Source organism: Mirounga angustirostris, unplaced genomic scaffold (assembly GCF_029215605.1).
Source record: "Mirounga angustirostris isolate CCGP_5_RB_7025 unplaced genomic scaffold, mMirAng1.0.hap1 SCAF_7, whole genome shotgun sequence".
Classification (NCBI taxonomy): Eukaryota; Metazoa; Chordata; class Mammalia; order Carnivora; family Phocidae; genus Mirounga; species Mirounga angustirostris.
Window position 1 is genome coordinate 28,675,062 of NW_026991715.1, and position 20,022 is coordinate 28,695,083.

Here is a 20,022-nt window from a genome sequence, read left to right on the forward strand (position 1 = left end):
GCACCAAGAAAACTTCATTCTACTGTAGGGCAGAAGCTAGGAACAGTGAGTGCAGTCCTGTGCAGCCACGTGCACCAGTAAGAACTGAAGCACTGGCTCCAGGGAACCAGATCATGACAATCAGAAGAGACACAAGTCTATCAGAACCCAATGGTTAGGTCAGCAGCCTCCAGCGAGCTAGGACATCAACTTCCTGCAAGCAGTCTCCAGCTACAGAACCATACATATACTTAACTCATTTAATAGTAAGTGAAGAGACACAGTTAAGTACACAAAAGCAAACCATTTACCACCTACTACGTAACTTATTTTTTATTGAAAGTATCTTGCATTCATGGATGCTTTCTAGGTTTGCCAGACATTTTAACGTTAAAGGTTAAATTATTTTTTACATGCAAGTAGTGTGAAGTTTCCCCCACATGGGATCAATGATTATAAGAAGATGACATAACCATATGGGTGGGTTGTCTTTTTTAATCGAAAAGCTAACAGACTGGCTATATTCCCCCCAAAACCACAAACTGAGTAGTAACTGAGTCTCTAGCCAACATATTCAAAGCTGAGGATTAAAAATGCAAAAACAAGTCCTTAGATCCAATTAAGGGAGCCCTGCTACATACAGGCTAATCAATACCAGGGGTACTCCTTGACTCCAGGAAGCTGGAAGACATCCTAATAACCCCACTCAAAACATTTACCTCAGGTAGCCTTTTTCCAGTTTCCAACTCATGAATAAAAAGAATATGTTGTTAATTCTATTTCAGAAAACTTTTTTCAACTTGTTTTATTTACAATGCCAACTTTTAAAAGGTCATTAAACTAAAGTTAACTAGACAATAAACTAGGCAGAAATCGCTTTACAAAGAGAGTTTCGGAAAGCCCAAGATGCCACCTTCTACAGAGAACCCACAGTTCAGGTTTATTTAGAGCAAAGAAAAAAGAAACTTTTGATCCATACTAGAAGAAACTCAGCCATAAGTTTGGAATCTGTACTCAAACTACACATGCAAGGAGGACAATATTCTGCTTAAACAACTGATTTGCTGCTGCCATTTGTCTACTGTTTGTCTAATATTAACAATTATAAACAGAGCAGTGCAACTAGTATTTGGAACAATCCTTACAGTGTTACAGTGTCAGGCATAACATTTCACTTCTCTTCACACCACTGGTTCTCTTTGCGTACCTAGAAGAGACAGATAGAAGGAAGTACCTTAAGTAGTCTTTCTTAAGACTACCACCTAATGATTCATTAACAGCCTGTGAGGAGGGTCACAAAGGGACAGACGGAAAACTAGAAAAATACCCAGTTATGAGTACACTTCCTTACCCTTCCTCGCCTCCCCAGGTTTTTATTCTGCCCTGCTGAAATGATCAAAAAAGCAAAAGCAATGGGGCAATTAAAGCTTCAGTCACCAGAACTGACAGCAAATTCAAATACTTCATTCACATTATTTTAGTCTGTAGCTGTGTCAGCACTGATCTATTCATTCATTTCTTCCCCCATTCACTAAGTTGCTTTCAAGTATCCTGGCAGAACACCCACAGGGGTTGCTGTTCTGAAGTCAAATAGTTATGGCTTACATTTAAGGTCCCAGGTGCCCAAACCAGTAACTGTGAAGGAGGAAATATCAAAGAGCACCTTTCGTTGAAAACTAATTGTTCTTATGCTTATACAAGAGCGGTAGCATGTAAATGTTTAGACTCACAGACCAATCTCTCGACAAGAGTATTTTTTATGACACAGAAAGTACCTATTATCATCTTTCAGAAAGTCAAGTCTCCTTGACAGAGACCCATCTCCAGGCATGTTTTGAGTTTTACTTTTTTTTTAAAAAAGCATGTGATCAGGAACAAGCTGTGAGCAACTTACCTGGGCTTCCTCTTCTTCAGTAAAGTCATTTTTGATATTGAAGGTCTTGCGGATCTCCTCAGGAGTTTTCCCCTTGATCATATTGGCAACAGTCTTGCATGTAACATCAAGCAAACCTTTGATATCTAAGTAGTTCGCAGCCTGGAAAGTGTTGTTTTCATTTAAGTATATGTGATGTTTTAAACTAAATCCAAAGTTAGTGACTGTAAATCCATACTAATTAAGCTTAAAATGCTAATTTCATGAAATTAAAGGGAAAATCAGATTCTTTGGTGAAATATTTTCATACATCCCCTTCGTTACACCTTCTGTAATAGCAAACCACACCACCTCAAATGCTAAAGAATGGTCACTACTTGTGGGTGTGGGTGTGTGCTCACAGGCACATACGCACCACATGGCAAATCTTGACAGAAGTATTTACAGAGGCAGAAGCAATAACAGCGCTGCATTTTACTGATCTTCTCAAAAAGTAAGCTTTTAGATTCTTTGGTTTTCTCTCCTGTTTTCTGTTACATAAATTTATGCTCCTACCTTTAACATTTCCTTTCTTTGGGTTTAATTTCATCTTTGACTAGTTTAAGGTAAAAGCTTAGATCACTGATTTGAGACTTTTTTCTTTTCCAGTACAGGTGCTTTAGTGCTACCAACTTCCCTCTGAATACTACTTCAGCTACAACTCATACATTCTCGTACGTTGGCTCTTATGTCCATTCAGATCAAAATACTTTCTGGCATAAAATTTCTAATTCTCTTTTCCAATTTTTCTTTTGATTTCTTCTTTGACTCATGGGTTACTGAGAAGTTACTTAAGTTTTTCCAGATAGCTTTCACTCATTGACTTCTAATTTAATTTCACTGTGATCAGAAAACAGTGTGCCTTGAATCCTTTCAAATTTGAGACTTGTGTTTTACCTTGAACATGTCGATCTTAATAGTACACACTTGAAAATGCATTCATTGCATGTCATGAGATTTAATGGTCTATAAATGTCTATCAGAACAAGTCTGTCAATAGTGTTATTTGAATCTTCTACAACCTTACTCGTTCTACTTGTTTTATCAATTAAGGGGAGACAGCAGACAGTGGATTTGTCTATTTATCCTTTGAGTTCTATTGGTTTTTGTTTCACTTTTTGGAAATCTTTTAGATAGATAAACATGTAGAACTGTCATGTCCTCTTAATATTGGACTGATTCCTTTACCATTATGCAATGACCCTCTTCAATCCTGCTGATATTCTTTGCTCTGAAATCTACTTTAAAATAGTCACTGTAGTTTTCTTTTGATTACTGTTAGCACAATTTAATCTTTAATCATAATTTAATCAAGTGTGTCTTTAAAGTGGGTGTTTTGGAGACACCATAGCTGAACCTTTTTTTCTTAATCCGATGTGACAACCTGTACCCTTTAATTGTTTTGTTTAGACCATTTGCATTTAACGTGATTGTTAATATGTGAATTTAAATATACCACCATACTTGAGTTGAGAGAGAATTAAAATTCAGTAACAGTGAATTTAACAAACTCTCTTACAAGTGCTAAAGGCTCTGAACTAGAGATATCTTAAAGAATGCATTAAGAAACATACCAGAGAGCGCCTGGGTGGCTCAGTTGGTTAAGCGACTGCCTTCGGCTCAGGTCATGATCCTGAAGTCCCTGGATCGAGTCCCGCATCGGGCTCCCAGCTCGGCAGGGAGTCTGCTTCTCCCTCTGACCCCCCTCCCTCTCATGCTCTCTGTCTCTCATTCTCTCTGTCTCAAATAAATAAATAAAATCTTTAAAAAAAAAAAAAGAAAAAAAGAAACATACCAGAATAAGTTCAAAAAGTGTTCCTTGGTCAACTTTCAGGAATTCTTGGTCCCAAACAGGGATATCATCTGTCCGCTTTTCTTTGTTCTCATCATCCTCGGGAGGAGGGGGGTCATCCTTGTGGTGGGTGCACCACTGAATGACCTGTAACAAAGAAAGTTCATTCCTTTGTGGCATTATGTCACAAGGTACTCATGCCACTACTGGGGCAAGGTTATTCCTAACAATGGGCTAAGAACTAGCTAGAAGCTGACTTGAGTAAGCAAATTACTGGCCGAGCTTGAAAAGCAAAACTGAAGCTTGAGGAATCTTCACAACCCTAGAGGCTGGAAGATCTTAGAGAAGAGCAAACCTTGCAGATAGATTGCTATTTTGACCGCATTAAAAAGCTCCTCGCAAAAAAAATACACAACGTCAGACAGGATAATGAGTGGAAAATATGTGCAACATGAACAAGTAATTGATTACCCTCTAGAATATAAATTTTGAAAATCACTACAAAGTGGGGCACCCGGCTGACTCAGGCAGTAGAACATGTGATTCAATCTCAGGATTGTGAGTTTGAACCCCACATTGGGCATAGAGCTTACTTTAAAAAGAAAAAAAATCACTACAAAGAAACGGGCTATAGATATGAACAGGCTATTCACAAAGGAAATCTGAATACTCAAACAGGAGAAAATGCGCAGTTTCATTAGATACAAAAATCAATACTCCAGTCAGGTCCTACTCTAGAATGACCAAAAAAAAAAAAAAAGATTTTGATGCTCATCACTGGCAACATTGTGAGGATAACATGAACTCTTATAATGGAGAGTGTAAATTGGTATAATCCCTTTGAAAAGTAATCTAGCAACTACCTATACCTAGTGAAGATGAGGATATGCATACATTATCACCAAGCAATTCTAAATACCACGAGACTACGGAGTGTAAGAACAAAGTAAGAAAAGCAGAAATGTCCCCTTCATAGGGGAATAAACATATATCAAGTTTCAGGAAGCAGGTTAGGCCACATGTACTATCATAAAGGCCTAAATCAACACTGAAAGTGTTACAAGTTGTAGAATCTAGGTGGCAGGTAAAGGGGGTTTTGCTGTGTAATATCACTTTTCTGTATGATCAAATTTTGTTCATAGTATATAATGCTGGAGAAATAAAAAATGCTGAAAAAAAAAAAAAGGCAGAGCTAAGAAATTATACTGTCAGAGGTAAAAAAGGAAAGATCTATTCTAGAAGGAAAAGCCAAGCTAGGAGTTTTCATGAAATATTATCTTTTTAAGAAGTATTCCAGTTGTGGGCGCCTGGGTGGCTCAGTTGGTTAAGCGACTGCCTTCGGCTCAGGTCATGATCCTGGAGTCCCGGGATCGAGTCCCGCATCGGGCTCCCTGCTCGGCGGGGAGTCTGCTTCTCCCTCTAATCCTCCTCCCTCTCATGCTCTCTGTCTCTCATTCTCTCTCTCTCAAATAAATAAATAAAAATCTTAAAAAAAAAAAAAAGAAGTATTCCAGTTGTTTAAAAAAAAACAGCAATTAGTATTTGTTTATGTAGGCATTAAAAAAAAACTCTTAAGAGAGCATGTAAGAGGGGCGCCTGGGTGGCTCAGTCGTTAAGCGCCTGCCTTCGGCTCAGGTCATGATCCCAGCGTTCTGGGATCAAGTCCCGCATCGGGCTCCCCGCTCGGCAGGAAGCCTGCCTCTCCCCCCTCCACTCCCTCTGCTTGTGTTCCTCTCTCACTGTGTCTCTCTCTGTCAAATAAATAAATAAAATCTTAAAAAAAAAAAAAAAAAGAGAGCATGTAAGAAATTAACGTTGAGGGGCGCGGCGCCTAGGTGGCTCATTCGTTAAGTGTCTGCCTTCTGCTCAGGTCATCGTCCCAGGGTCCTGGGATCGAGCCCCGCATCGGGCTCCCTGCTCAGCGGGAAGCCTCCTTCTCCCTCTCCCTCTCCCCCTACTTGTGTTCCCTTTCTCACGGTCTTCTCTCTCTCAGTCAAATAAATAAATAAAATCTTTAAAAAAATAATAATAAAAAAATTAATGTTGATTATTATTACTTGAGGGAGTTTCAGGTCAGATTGAGACAAGGATGGGAGATTTTACTGTGTACTTTTACAGTTTTTGGATCATGCAATTATTCAGCATGTAAGTTTAAATATGCCTAAGACTTAATAATGCAAATAAAAAAAAAAAAAACTTACTCTCAGAAGTGGCCCTGTATCACCCAGCCCATCAACTCTGACCTTCTGTACTAACTCCTTGCTTGTTCACTATGCTCTAGTCACCACAGTTGCCTCTCCACCTTTCCTCAAAAGGTAGAGCATGCTCTTGTCTTAGGGTCACTGCACTTGATCCCAATGCCCACAATTCTCTTCCCCCACATATTCATGTCTTTGTTCAAAGATCAACTTCTCAGTAAGGCATTTCCTGACCACCTTTATTTTAAAAATAGCTAACTCTCCACCAATCAACCCACTTATACTCCATAGCTTTCCCATCTGAAATATTTCTTACATTATACATTTCCCCCACACTTTTAGAATGTTAATTCCCTAAGGGCAGAGCCTCTCTGGTTCACTGCTATACCTCCAGCACCTAAAAAATACCTGGCATTTGAATGAGTGCAAACTAAGTCCTTTTAGATGGATGAACCTTGAAAACATTATGCAAAGCGAAGTAAGCCAGAAACAAAAAGACAAATATTGTATAATCCCACTTACAGGGGATACCCACAACAGTCCAATTCATAGAGACAGAAAGTAGAATAGTGGTTACAAGGGGCTGGAGGCAGGGAGTATTGATGAGTTATTGTTTAAAGGGTACAGAGTTTCAGTTTGCAATGATGAAAAATTTCTGGAGATGGTAAGTCATGGTGACTGCACAGCATGCAAATGTACTTAATGCCACTGAACTGTCTACATAAAAAAGTTAAAAATGGTAATTTTGATGTTATGTATATTTATAACAATTTTTTTTAAAAGCCCATTAGAAAGACCTGCAAAGGAAAACAAAGCAGGAAACATAAATGGCCAGTAATACATGTAAAAAATGTTCAGGCTTAGAGAATCACTTTTTACCCAGTCTAGAGCAATTAAAAGAACTGATAATAGCCAATTATGGTAAGACATGGAAAAATATGCAGCACAGCTGCATCTTACACCAGGGTCAAGAGAAAGCAGGAGATGAAATTGCATATGGCTAATGACTTTTGAAAATCTCTGAGAAAGGGGCCAAATGGAACCAACCATTCCCATCTCTAAGCCTTGCTTATTTCCTCTGCCCTGTAAAAACTAGGTGCTGTTTCTCCAAATGAGCATGCAAGTAAATAGCTGGCTCTGTTAAGGAGCCATGTGCCCTGAAACACTAAAATTCTATTCAATGTCAAGAGCCTTTTATGCTTAAACACAAGGTAAGGTGATCAACAGTGGGGGTACATTTGTTCTCAAGCTCCCTTTGAGGCACAGCTATTCAGTGGACAAACAAAAAATTTTTTCCTTTTTGCTAAGCACATACTGTTATATTTCAGTAATTTAAATGTTTTTATCAAAAAGACTACACAACTTGGGGTGACTGGGTGGCTCAGTCGGCTTAAGTGTCCGACTCTTGATCTCAGCTCAGGTCTTGATGTCAGGGTGGTGAGTTCAAGCCCCACGCTGCGCTCTGCACTGGGCATGGAGCCTACCAAAAAAAAAAAAAAAAAAAAGACTACACAACTCAAATATTCACAGGGCCTGGTTAAATAAATACAACAGACACCTAGAGTCATAATCTGTCTGGGTAAGGAAGCTACCTATGTAGCAGTATAGGAAGATCACCAAGATGTTAAATGACAAAAAAAAGTACATATTCAGGTACATAGTTTGTTACCTTACCTTTTTTAATATTGCTGCGTTAACATTTGGGAGAGGAACTGGGTCATCATCTCCCTCATCATCCATTCCCAAATCTAAGAAAACCAGAAAAGAGCTATCATTATTTCCTAATTCTATTATAACATTTACACCAACCAGACATCTCAAGTACCTTGTAAGACGTTGTCTAAAAGACCATGAAAAATCCTCTACTTGAAACAGTTCTCTTATGAGCATTTAAAATAAGCAGTTTCTAACAAGAGGTCCATAAACCACCCAAAACTATATTAAATTGTATGAGTAGACAAATACAGGAATATTACATAAACAGAATCCTTAATGAGGAAGAAAAGTAACTTAATAACAAGGGGGATTGAGATGACTGGAAAGCCATGTGTGTGGGGGGGAGGGAATTGAAGCCAGACCCTTATCCTTACTTTTTATACCAAACTCTTTAGATGGGCAGCATTTAGAAAAATAGAATAAAAAGTATTTCAAGTAACAGAATCTCAATCTATTAAAATCCAAAGCCCAAAGATGTATATATACACACACACAACAAATCATGCAGCCACTGACAAAAATAAGGCAGGCAGCTCCATACATACTGGGTATGATTTCAGGATTAAGGTTTTGTTTGTTGTTTTTTGTTTTTGTTTTTTTAAGATTTTATTTATTTGACAGAGAGAGATAGCAAGAGCAGGAACACAAGCAAGGGGAGAGGCAGAGGGAGAAGCAGACTTCCCACAGAGCAGGGAGTCCAATGCGGGGCCCAATCCCAGGACCCTGGGATCATGACCTGAGCCGAAGGCAGACGCTTAACTGACTGAGCCACCCAGGCACCCCTACACTTATGTATTTAAATTTTAAAATATCTCCAGAAGGATACATAAGAAATTGTTAACAATATTTTCTGTAGGGAAGTTAACAACAATGTGGGCTGAGGGACTCAATTTCAGAGTATACCCGTTATTCATCACATACATATTATCTATAATTTTGAATCTACAGGTTGTCCTAGTAAAAAGACTAACTTCCAAATTCTCAAAGTGATCGGTTAAGTCCAAAGAAAAAACTTAAAATTAAAATCCCTGTTACTTAGGGACGCCTGGGTGGCTCAGTCGGTTAAGCGTCTGCCTTTGGCTCAGGTCATGAGCCCAGGGTCCTGGGATCAAGTACCACATCGGGCTCCTTGCTCAGAGGGGAGACTGCTTCTCCCTCTGCCTACCGCTCTCCCTGTGTGCTTGCTCGCTCGCTCTCTCTGGCAAATAAATAAAATCTTTAAAACAAATAAAAATTAAAGATTCTAAATAAGAGTATTTTTCATGCCAACGGGTCTGTCCTTCAGTTTCTACATGACTTAAAAAAGAGGTGCCCAAAGTTATTTAATAGTTAGCAAGTACCAGTATTAGAGGCCGCAAGTTACTTCCGCTCTATATTGGTTATAGCTGAGTATCAGTTATGCTGACATGGCCAGTGTTGAGTCAAACCATTTGAGCTCCAATGTGTAACAGGTGTCCCAGGCAATGGAGAGTCAGCAATGAATACCGGAGGACAGAAAAGAATTGTTGCAATTTTAGATAGAACTGCTCAAGATGTCTCACTGACAAGATGACACTGTAGTAAAATTCTAAAGGAGAGAGAACACCTAAGCAGTGGAAATGACAAATGCAAAGGCCTTCTGATAGGACAGCCTGGAATGTCCTAATAACACTAAAGCAATCTAGTGTTACTAGAGCATGGTTAGCAAGGGTGAAAGGAGTAGATGAGACCAGTGACAGGGGACCTGACGGTAACAGGGTCTCAAATATTTTAACTACTGTATTGGGAAGAGATGGTAGAGAGCAGCAGAGAAAAGAAGGAAATCAACTATGGGGCTGGCAATAATCCAAGCACAAGACGGTGGGTGGCTTATACAGGTTTACAGCCATGGAAGAAGAAATGATCCAATTCTGGACGCATTTCGATGGCAGAGGCAAAAAGATTTGCCAACAGATGGCAAGCACAATGTGAGTCAGGGAAGACTAAGGTTTATGACATGAACAACTAGATGGATGAAACTGCCATTGCAGTTACCATTAACTGATATGGGGAAGGCTGTCAGAGAACTGTTACTGTGAAGGGCTGGGAATTAAGAACTCTAGTTTCCTAAGTCTGAGGTACCTATTAGAGATGCAAGGGTAGACCAAGCAGTTAAATTATGCCAAGTCTAAACACCAAAAGAGATCAGAATTGTGGATAGTTTGGGGAATTGGTGTATAGATGGCTTATAACACTATCAGACTAGGTGAGATGACCAAGGGAATGAAGGAGTATAAATATGAAGAGGTTCAATGATTAACCCAGCCCTTGGGAATTACAAGCATTAAAGATGAGAAGACAAAAAGCTGTGAGTGAGTAAGTAGTAACTAAAGTATCCTGGAAGTGGAATGTAGAAGGGGATGATCAAATGGTGTCAACTGGTCTAGATGAGAAATCAAACATAAAACGACGCACATGACAACACAGCAGTCACGGAGCTTAACGAGCAGTTTCACTGGAGTGGTAAAGATTAGATTCAAGAAGTATCTTATTTTCCTGTAGAGATGGATCACTCATTTCCCCTCCTCCTTTCTACTAATGTTGCTCCTTGATCCCATCTTAATCTAGAGTAAAACTTTAAAAATGACTGTGTCAATTTGGACTAAGCCACTTTTGCTTTTCCTGTACAAGTATGAAGTATTCTTAATCAGAGGGGAGAAAACAAAGTTACACTATATAAAATACTTGTGTTTGGGGAATCAAGATAGTACAGAAAACATAATACAGAAGACCGACTAGTTTAGATCCAAACATTATTTGGAAGAAGACTTAAGTCGTATTAAAAATAAGGGCCTTACAGTTGTAAAAGATCACTTCTCTAGCGTTTAAACTAAGGATGTACAATGTCTTTTCTACTTTTAGACTGAATGCACAAGTATCAACAGTCATTCCTTTAAGCTATTTAGTTTCAAGGACTTCTGAAAGACAACTGTATCCTGATACCACAACCTGGACTTGAACAAATCAGTCAATCCACATGTACACCTGCCAAGATTTTCACTTCTGATTATCCTGTGATTAGGTTTTATTTTTGTTTTCTAAGTCACAAAAAAACCATTATCAGAGATACCGCAGATGCAAAACAAGAAAAGCAGTAAGTTGCCAAATTCAATAGACTCCAATCCTGAACCAGTCAGAATTCTATATAAACCAGTGGTACTTAAAACCATTCACCCTCTGATACCGAAAGGCTATGGAAGAAGAGAATCATTTAACTGTTGCTGTCTATCGCTCCCCTTGCTTCGGTGATCAGAGGCGAGGAAAACCTTCACGGAGCCCTATGTTCTCACGCTGGCAAATGCTTCTTTGAAGCAGCACAGGACAGATTAGTGTGCCAGACACCAACTAAGATGAAATAAAGAACATTGCCATTGTCAAAGCAAGTATTCAGGCAGCAAATTTGGGTATCAGTTTCTACATCTTCTAGATAAAGCCTTACTCACCTGCCTTTAGGGACACTTGGATTGCTTTCACTCTTTATTAGTGACCATACCATAGTTCTTCATTCAACAGGTACTTGGTGAACAGTGACTGTGGGATGTACCAAGGAGTTTACAACTTAATAGAAGTGATCTCTTTATTTAAGTTACCAGGATACAAGACTGTAAGTGCCACATGATTGGTACTAATTACCAAAAAAGAGTTACAGGTTCAGCTTTTATCAGCAAACAGAAGTCACCAGCTTAGAAAAGACACACCCTCTGCAATTTAGCTTTTGCCTCTACCACACCTAATAAACGCCATTAAGAAATCCTCTAACTTACTATGAAATTCCAAATGACAACTGTGCAGTATATGAACGTGATAATCATTCTGGTCACCTCAAAATGCCTCCCTCTTCCCTTGGCTTCCATAAATCTTACTCCACCGATTCTCCACTTCTGACTTTTACTCGAGAAACACCACCTGCCTGCCATTCCAATATAGCTGACTGCCAACCTCATTTACTCCCATAGATAAATACTCCTATAATCCACCACACAAAGTCTATGTATCTCCAGCAGTCCACAGCTCAGAGGCCAAGATCCACATATTCAACTGCCTAGCAGACTGTTACAAAAATCTTCTGGGCAGGGGGATCAAACATACCTAACATGGTCACCTCAAAGTCATTTTTTTCCCATTTCTCTCAAACCCATTCTTCAGTTCTACCAACTACAGTAACACAATCTCATTCCATATCAATAAACCCCAACCAAAAACCTCGACTCTACTTTTCTCTAACACATCTTGTCTACTTTACCTCAGAATAATCTCCCAAAACACCCTAATTTTACTAGATTTGAAATTATCACCTCATTAGTACTACCCACTGTAGTCTCTCCACAAGCTTGAAAAATAACATCAGCCAAGACGTTCCCCCAGCACCACTCAGCACACTATACTAACACACTAATTACACCATGTGACAGTCTGTCTTCTTTTTAAATTCTGTAAGAGCAAAGACTATTTCTCACTTATCTTCCTTTCACCCCCATAGCTAGTGCTTGGCACATAACTTTTCACTTAAGCATAAGCTACATAAAAACCTTTTATATTTGAATACTAAAGAACAGTTTTATTACTGTTAATTTTTTTTCACCAATGCTAGAAACTGAATTGTAATGTCTCCACATACTATTAATGTCCGTCAGCCCACTGGTTAATATTAAGATTGATTTTAACTAGTTAAAGTTTCAAAATGTTTCCGGACCTGTTTTCTAACCTTATTTCTTCAATGTGCTGTGTATATGCTTTGCAGCAATTTCAGAGGAATGACAAAATGGACAAAATGGAAAACTTGGTTAAAAAAAAAAAAAAAAAAAGACGTCTCAGTTTACCACCTACTCAGCTTACTTCTCTGTTGAAACAAAGCACTGTATTTAGATACATATAGGAAGGTATCTCTTTTTCAGAGCCTTTTATTTTTCTCATTAGAAACTGAATCCATACTCACTTGAAACAGAATTGGGTCATTGTCTGATGCTTAGAAATCACTTCAGTATTAGCTTATGGTCTTATCTATATGAAAAAAGTCCATTAATTCAAACAATGCAGAAAGGATGTCCTCTATCAGAAAGATGCAGTTAATTCTTTAATTTAAAAAATGTAAACATGACCCTTTCATACTCCTGAGCATTTAGTGACAAATTGTGATGACTTGTATAAATTCAATGTTCACAGGTTATCTCCAACTAATTACTTCCTCTCTCCCCTGACCCAGGTTTTCTAATAAACTTACCTTCCAACATGGTCTTGATAGTCACAGACTGTTTGGCAATTTCAACATCAACCTCAAATATCTCTCCATCGGAACTCTGCAACTTAATTGAAGGCATCTAAAAAAAGGTATTATATTGAATTTGAAATTTAAGAGAGATTAGTTTTATACATTTCATAAACTACAGTCTGTTCTTAGAAGACCTCTAACTTATTACCTATAAAATCCTAAGGCCATGTAGTATCTATATAACCCTGTAAAACTCTGCAAATGGTTATTCACAGGCTAGCATAGAAATGTTGCTGTCCATTTTTTCAAAGTATAACTCCTAGGAACACAAGTTTTTAAGGCTTGCCCTACTGAACTCACTACTGGTATAAATTTAAGAGTTATATCCTATATTTTGAATGCGAAATATATTTAAAATAAACTCATTTAGTCTGTGCCTGCATTTTTTTAAAGATATATTTATTTTAAAGAGAGCAGGAAAGAGAGACCACGTGTGCGCACACACTGGGGAGGGGCAGAGGGAGAGAGAATCTTAAGCAGACTCTGTGCGGAGCATAGAGCCCCATGTGGGTCTTTATCCCATGACCTTGAGATCATGGCTGGAGCCAAAACCAAGAGTCGGAGGCTTAACGGGCTGCATCACCGAGGCACCCCTTTGCCTGCCTTTCTGCTTTCACTAAATACTGACTACTCTCATCTGAATAGTTAGCTGCCACAGTAAACCTCCTGCAAACCAGAGAGTAGTCAGTCCAAAATAAAGCTACAAAGTAAGATATAAATTTTCCAATACTGAGATTTACCAGTGAAAAATGAGTTGTGATCCAAAGAGTGTATGAGAATATTCTTATTTTATGTTTGCATCAATGTAAAATATATAAGATAATAATATCTTTAAGGATAAACAAATGTCCATCCAATCTGCTAAACCAAATAAGGTACTTAAATTTAACAGTCCTTTTTATCTTTCATTACTGAGTTTGAGTTCTTCTGCTAAAATTCTCATAGAAATTACAGGTTACTTGCTTCAAAAATGTATTTATTAACTCAGATTAATTCTGAGTCATTGGGGAAAAGGCACCTCTTAGATAAAAATTAGTTAAGCAATTAACTACAAAGGACTTGAGTTCTAGCAAAAAACAAAACTTATTTAGAATGAAATGTTCTAAGCCATCAATTTATCTTCAGAGTCTTGAGGGAAGGAGGAAGGGCAGCAACACCTGACTCTACGATTACTTCATGATCCCTTCAAATATCAAATATAGATTTTAAAGGCCCATGCTTCTCAGGTATTCATAATCCTGCAATGTCACTATTAACTCGAGAGTGTAGAATTTGGCTTTTAAAGCATTCACTGCACCTATTTTAGGATCAAAGCCTCCATTAAATCAGTTAATATATTCATTCTGCTTTTCTTAGGCAATTATCTCCATTCCCCAAATAAGCTGTCAGAGAAAGAAAGCAAAAAGGTAAAGCTATGTTTTAAAATCAGCCACTGAAATATCCTGCTCTCACTCATCCATGGTTGGAAAGATTCAGATTTCACTTTTCAGTTCACAAATATGTCTGTTCCTCCATGTTGCTTAGTGCTTGCCAATAATGCAGTTATCCTATTCAATGGAGAAGGGCCAGAGCAGAGGACCTTCCCTGTGACAAGGCAGTAACAAAAGGTATCCCCCAAAGAAATATTTTAACAGGAATCCAATTTTTAATTACAAAACATTCTATGTTCTTTTTATATTCCATAGTACTGGAATGAATACTACAGAAAGACAAGTCTGGCAATATAATTGATAAAATTACTTTTAAGCACGATGATCATTTCATACTTCTTTCAAATAACTCATGGTAAATAACCACATCTGCTTAGTCATAGTCAAATTCCTGTATTAAGTTACTCTTTAGGGAGTTGAGATCTTATTAAATAAGCAGGGAGGCAATGGGTTAATCTGTAACTGAATGCACTTTGTGATCCCAAATTTAATACTCAAAGAGAAGTTTTTTTTTAATGTCATAGAGCTAGAATTCAGTGCAAAAGTGTAATGATGATAATGGACGAGATTCTGACATGCTTTCAAGACAATTCCTTAAGTTCCTTATCTTGAAAATCAATCACCCTCCATGACTGGCATGAAGTAGTTTCTATCAACAACGTAAAGAAAAACCTGTGTTTTCAGTGACCCGAATTCTGACACCTTTTTGAAAGCAGAATGGACAAGTCTGCATTGCTCTACGACACAGATACATTCTATTGTGAGGCTCTGATGAAAAATTCATGACCCCAAAAGCCAGACCTGAGATCTTTATCCAGGTAAACCTCCAATTCCTGTAAAACTTGAAGTGTCTGGCTTTGAAAGAGTTGGGCCTCCTAAAAGTCACGCCACTACCATAAGAACATCTGCTATTTCAACAGTTGTTTCACCAACTCCAAGCTATGGCAAAATAATGGAGAGAGAAATTCTGAAGGCGCAGGCAGCCTGCTGGGCAAACATGCGGCCCAAGCACAGTTAGCCAGGACCGGTGACTAGTGACGCCGGATAAAAGGAAGAGAAAGGGTGGGAGCGAAAAATCCAGCGCTCCCAGAGTCCCACCGCCATGCTCCTTCCGGACACCGAAACAACAAACACGCACACACGCCCACGCTCACGACAGCCTGGGGACCTCCACTGAAAGCCCCGCCGCCATCCCCGCCCTGGGTCCCCGAGGCCGGCAGGCTCAGGGCCAAGGGAGGCTCCGGGCCGCAGCCTGGGCCTTGCAACCGAGCTCCGCGCAGGCGGACACTCGCCCCGTGCGAGGAAGGGCCAATTCCCGGCCCTGCTCGCATCTTCTCCCGCCCCGGCGCCCACGAGGCGCCGTGAGGACGCGCGGCCAGGAGAGGGGCCCGCCGGCACCTCCCGAGAACAGGTCCGCGCCGGGTTCCACTGGGCCTGAGGGAGGCCAGGCCCGGGTGCCTCCCGCCTCCGGCAGGCCAAAGCCGCAACCGTGCGGCCACCCAGCTGGCAATCCACGGCGCCACCGCCCCTTCCCGCTCGGTCGGCGGCCACTCACGGTGCTCGGTCTCAGGCAGACTGCGGGCCGTAGGCTGACAAGAACAGAGCGGCCTCAGCTACGAGAAGAGAAAGGCGGAGAACAAGGCCACTACGGCGGCGCGGCGCGGCGGCGGCCTTTATAGGAGCGGGCGCAGGCGCCGAGGACCCCGGGCCCCGTGGCGTCACAGAGCCGGCGGGGCTGGCCGCCGAGATCGCCTGACGCAGGCGGAGGACGGGGCGGGGGCGCGGACCGGCGGCGGGCGCGACGGCGCGGGGCAGGGCTTCGTTCTTACCCCCCCGCCACCCGCGCCCCACCCGGCCCCACCCCCGCAAGCGCGGCTCGCTGTCCTTTAAAGCAGGAACGCGGGACTGGCTGGGGTACTCCGCAGCCTGCAAGGGTCCTTCAGGCAGGGGCTGGCCGAAGCCGAGTTAAAGACCCCAGCCCTGAAGAGCCTAGAAACTGCGAGTGGGTGTGTGGCGCGGAGGGCTTCGTGTGGGGGAGGGGCTGTGGCTCTCCTTTCATGACGCCGAAAGGGAGCCTGGAGGAAGAATGACAGATGGGCAGTGGCGGTTACCGCTCTGAGACTCCTTTCGGGCCCTCGGCGACATCCCCTGAGCCCAGCATGCGTTAGCTCACTGTCCACAATAACCCGTGAGGTGAAGTGTTGTTGCCCTTTCCCAGCTTTATACCTCAGAACAGATTCAGAACAACACAGTGTAGTGCTCTTCAGCCTTGTTTCCTACCGTTGTTTTCTGCAGAGGCCTCCAGGCCACAAGAACCATTGTTGCAGCAAAACCCCAAGTCTGGAAAGGAGGTCTCACTGGCAGCGAAAATCCATTCACTCAGCAGTCGTGTACTGAGCACCGAGTACTGAGCAAACGTGTGTGTGAGGCAGTGCTGCGGGATTCTGGGGGGGAACCAGGCAGCCAGGGTGCAGCACGCACAGAACTCTTGCATGGGATGCTCCCTGAAGTCGGCTGGGTCCGTGGGATAAAGCCAACGCTAAAGGAGAGGCGTTAGAGTTTGTGGCAGAACACTGCCCCCCCAGCCCCATGCCATCCAGTCAGGGGCTCTGTGGGACTCCACCCTATTGCTGCTGGGTGAACACTGCCACCCCTCCCTAGGAGACTGAGGCGCCTGTCTCACCTAACCACCAGGCATGTGATGGGATTCCTGACGCCAGGGAGACAAAAGACACTTGCACACAGGGCCCCCTAAGGAAACCAGAGGCCAGCAGCTCTTCTGGGATGGGACTGGGCAGGGAGGCCAAGCAGCTTCTTGGGTTACCAGGTCTTTGTCTGCAAGCTGTGGTATCCAGTGTCTGCCAGGTGCAACAGCTGATGGCAGAGAGATGAAAGGACCTACAGCTCTCATACTTTTTTCCCCACAACACAGCCCTGCCCTCTGCGGCTCGACTCAGGTCCCTAGGCAAGGCCCACTGCAACCCCTTTGCTCCCTTGCCCGTGGCATACAAGGTAGCACCTTGCAAACTCTTGTTAAACATCCTGAGCAGGAAGGACTGAGCAATGCCCGGTCACACACCCAGCCTGAGGACCCAGCATGAAGAAGGGTATTTTTCCAAATATGTCTGGGGACCTCCCCAATGTTAGAATCACCAAGAGATGCTTGTTTTTAAAATGCAGATTTCAGGGCGCCTGGGTGGCTCAGTTGGTTAAGCGACTGCCTTCAGCTCAGGTCATGATCCTGGAGTCCCAGGATCGAGTCCCACATCGGTCTCCCTGCTCAGCGGGGGGTCTGCTTCTCCCTCTGATCCCCTTCCCTCTTGTGCTCTCATTCTCTCTCAAATAAATAAATAAAATCTTAAAAAAAAATGCAGATTTCATTTATTCACATATACTCTTATATTCATTGATTATCTCAGGAAAGATACACAAGAAATTGTTTACCTCATGGGGAAAGGAACTAGATGATTGGGGTACAGCGGTTGGGGTGATTTGTTCACTTTATGCTCTTTTCTACCTTTTGGATTTCGAGCCATATGAATATATTACATATTCAAAAATGTTTTACTTTGGGGCATCTGGGTGGCTCGGTTAAGTGTCTGCCTTTGGCTCAGGTCATGATTCCAGGGTCCTGGGATTGAGTCCCACATGGGGCTCCCTGCTCAGTGGGGAGCCTGCTTCTCCCTCTTCCTCTGCTGCTCCCCGTGCTTGTGTTCTGTCACTATCTCTGTCAAATGAATAAAAAAATCTTCTTTAAAAAAATGTTTTACTTCAAAAAATAATTGGCATCGAGTCAAGAAAAATGCAGATTCCTGGGTCCACTCTTGATCTAATGAATCTGATTCCCTGGCGGCAGATTTTTCTGCCTTTTAAACAAGCTCTCCAAGTGATTCTTCAGCCCAGGGTAATTGAGAAACCTCTGTAGTAGGGTCTCAGTGATGAATTACTGCTAAGAGGGGGCCAGCAGTGTCTGTCAAAGGTGACTCATTTAGCCCCACACTTTCCGAATCAGCCCTCCGTCCTTCAAACTCTCCTCTCAGGATGGACAAGACTGTTACAGGACTGTCAGGTGCAGGCTGGTGACCACTCATCCCCACTCATTTATCCATAATCATCAGCCCAGGTCAGGAAGGACCGGCCCCCATAGAGTCCCCTTGGTGAGTAAGAGTGCGAGGAAAGGGGGGGTTCCTCTGGCTTCAAAGCTGGCCGTGTAATCAAAGCTCTTTGTTCTATAGAGAAAGGAAATAAAATCAAAGAGAAGAGACATTCCCACTGTCACACAGCCACTGTGGAACAAGGTTGAGGCTCCAGCCCCAGCTATATTACTGCCACCACAGCCCAGATACTGAATTTTAGCTGCATCCCTCAAATGCCAGGAATATTTTCTGATTTACTACTGTTTGCAGCATACGAAGCTAAAGGGCTCGCATTCAAGTCCAGGTGGGAAAATCTGCTTTTTATGGTGAATTCATTTCCAGAGATTACCTCCCTTTGTAAATTGAGTTTCACTGTTGCTTAAGTGTTCCCTGGAGAACTCCTATGAGCACCAGCTCTCTCAGTGCATCTAAAATGGGACTTTGCTGCCCAGAAGTCAGTTCACACTCCCTTTGTCAGGCACCTACCCACGGGACAGACTGAACTCTGGAGGTGTGTTCCAGCCCACAGGACAGCATGTAAGCTAAGAAGTAATCCAGTCCCCACAAGATCTCTGACCTTCCTTCTTCTTTTTCCAAACTCTACGCCTTCCATCTAAAAATCAGATCACCTTATTACTCCAGAAGAGAGAGCGCTGAATGCAGAAAAAGTCAAATTCTTGGATCTTGATTTGCAAAATGAACTCTTAGAATAAATCGACTCTTCAGAGCAAGAAGGTTTTTTTGGAGCACTGAAAGCCCAGGAGCTGAAGGACTCAAATCTTGAATTGTATGCCAGCAACAGCAGAGTTAGAGAAAAGAAGGTATGATGACACCAGCACCAATTTTCCAAAAGGAGAGGGGTGGGGGGAAAATTGCAGCAAAGAGAGCATTGCCCTCCCCCCATCCTCTCTGCTCAGGAATAGGGAGAGCTTAGGAACCCCAGAAAGTTTTGCGGGCTCTGAGAGCAGAGAGAATCTATGCCTTGGTCTGTGAGGAATATCTAAGGTCTTCCATGATGAGAAAATACGGGATCAGTTAAGTAGAAATAGCAGCTGGGTGTGCCTAGGCAGGTAGGCCTGGAAGTGTCTCAGGCTCATGCTTAATGTGCGGGGATCCCAGAGACCCTCTAAATGTGTTCTGAAGCCCTAAAACAGCATGGAAGTTGCTCAAAGGGGGGATAGATGACCAGGAAGGGGCTTGTGAGATGTAATCAAAGGAACTTAGGTGAACCTAGGTGAACCTACACTGTCCAAGCCAGAAGGCATGCCACAGCAGAGCAGAAACCAAGGATGACAACTCACAACCAGCCAGGGTGGGGTGTGCCTGCCTCCCTGAGCAGTACAGGTGATGGATGATGACCAATGACCAAACAACCTCCAACCCTCATCACCCACTCCATGCCATGACCACATAAGCTCTGCAGGATGGAGCTCTGACCCTAGACAGAAGAGGGACAAGAACCCTCAATGCGACTCAGTGTACCCCTGAAATGCCTGAATGATCATACACTCACTTCACTGGGCCAGGAAGTAAGCACATTGCATTTCTGCTATCAAATGGAATAGATGGACA

At 42.0% G+C, this 20,022-nt stretch overlaps 1 protein-coding gene and 1 long non-coding RNA gene across 3 annotated transcripts; both read right to left on the reverse strand.

Annotated features, from left to right (window-relative positions):
• Positions 1 to 888: 888 nt before the first annotated feature.
• SKP1 (S-phase kinase associated protein 1) lies at positions 889 to 16,028 on the reverse strand. Its single transcript, XM_045892664.3, has 6 exons — positions 15,870 to 16,028; positions 12,837 to 12,933; positions 7,556 to 7,629; positions 3,687 to 3,830; positions 1,874 to 2,014; positions 889 to 1,186 (listed from the first exon to the last, which is right to left on the reverse strand). The coding sequence occupies exons 2-6, from the start codon at positions 12,931 to 12,933 to the stop codon at positions 1,151 to 1,153; spliced, it is 492 nt and encodes a 163-aa protein (XP_045748620.1). The 5' UTR covers positions 15,870 to 16,028; the 3' UTR covers positions 889 to 1,150.
• LOC135365345 (uncharacterized) lies at positions 10,254 to 12,827 on the reverse strand. Of its 2 annotated transcripts, none has more exons than XR_010413012.1 (2): positions 12,552 to 12,827; positions 10,254 to 11,146 (listed from the first exon to the last, which is right to left on the reverse strand). It is a non-coding gene; the product is annotated as an uncharacterized LOC135365345 (long non-coding RNA). The 2 variants fall into 2 exon arrangements; XR_010413013.1 differs by lacking the exon at positions 12,552 to 12,827 and adding an exon at positions 12,321 to 12,540.
• Positions 16,029 to 20,022: the final 3,994 nt, after the last annotated feature.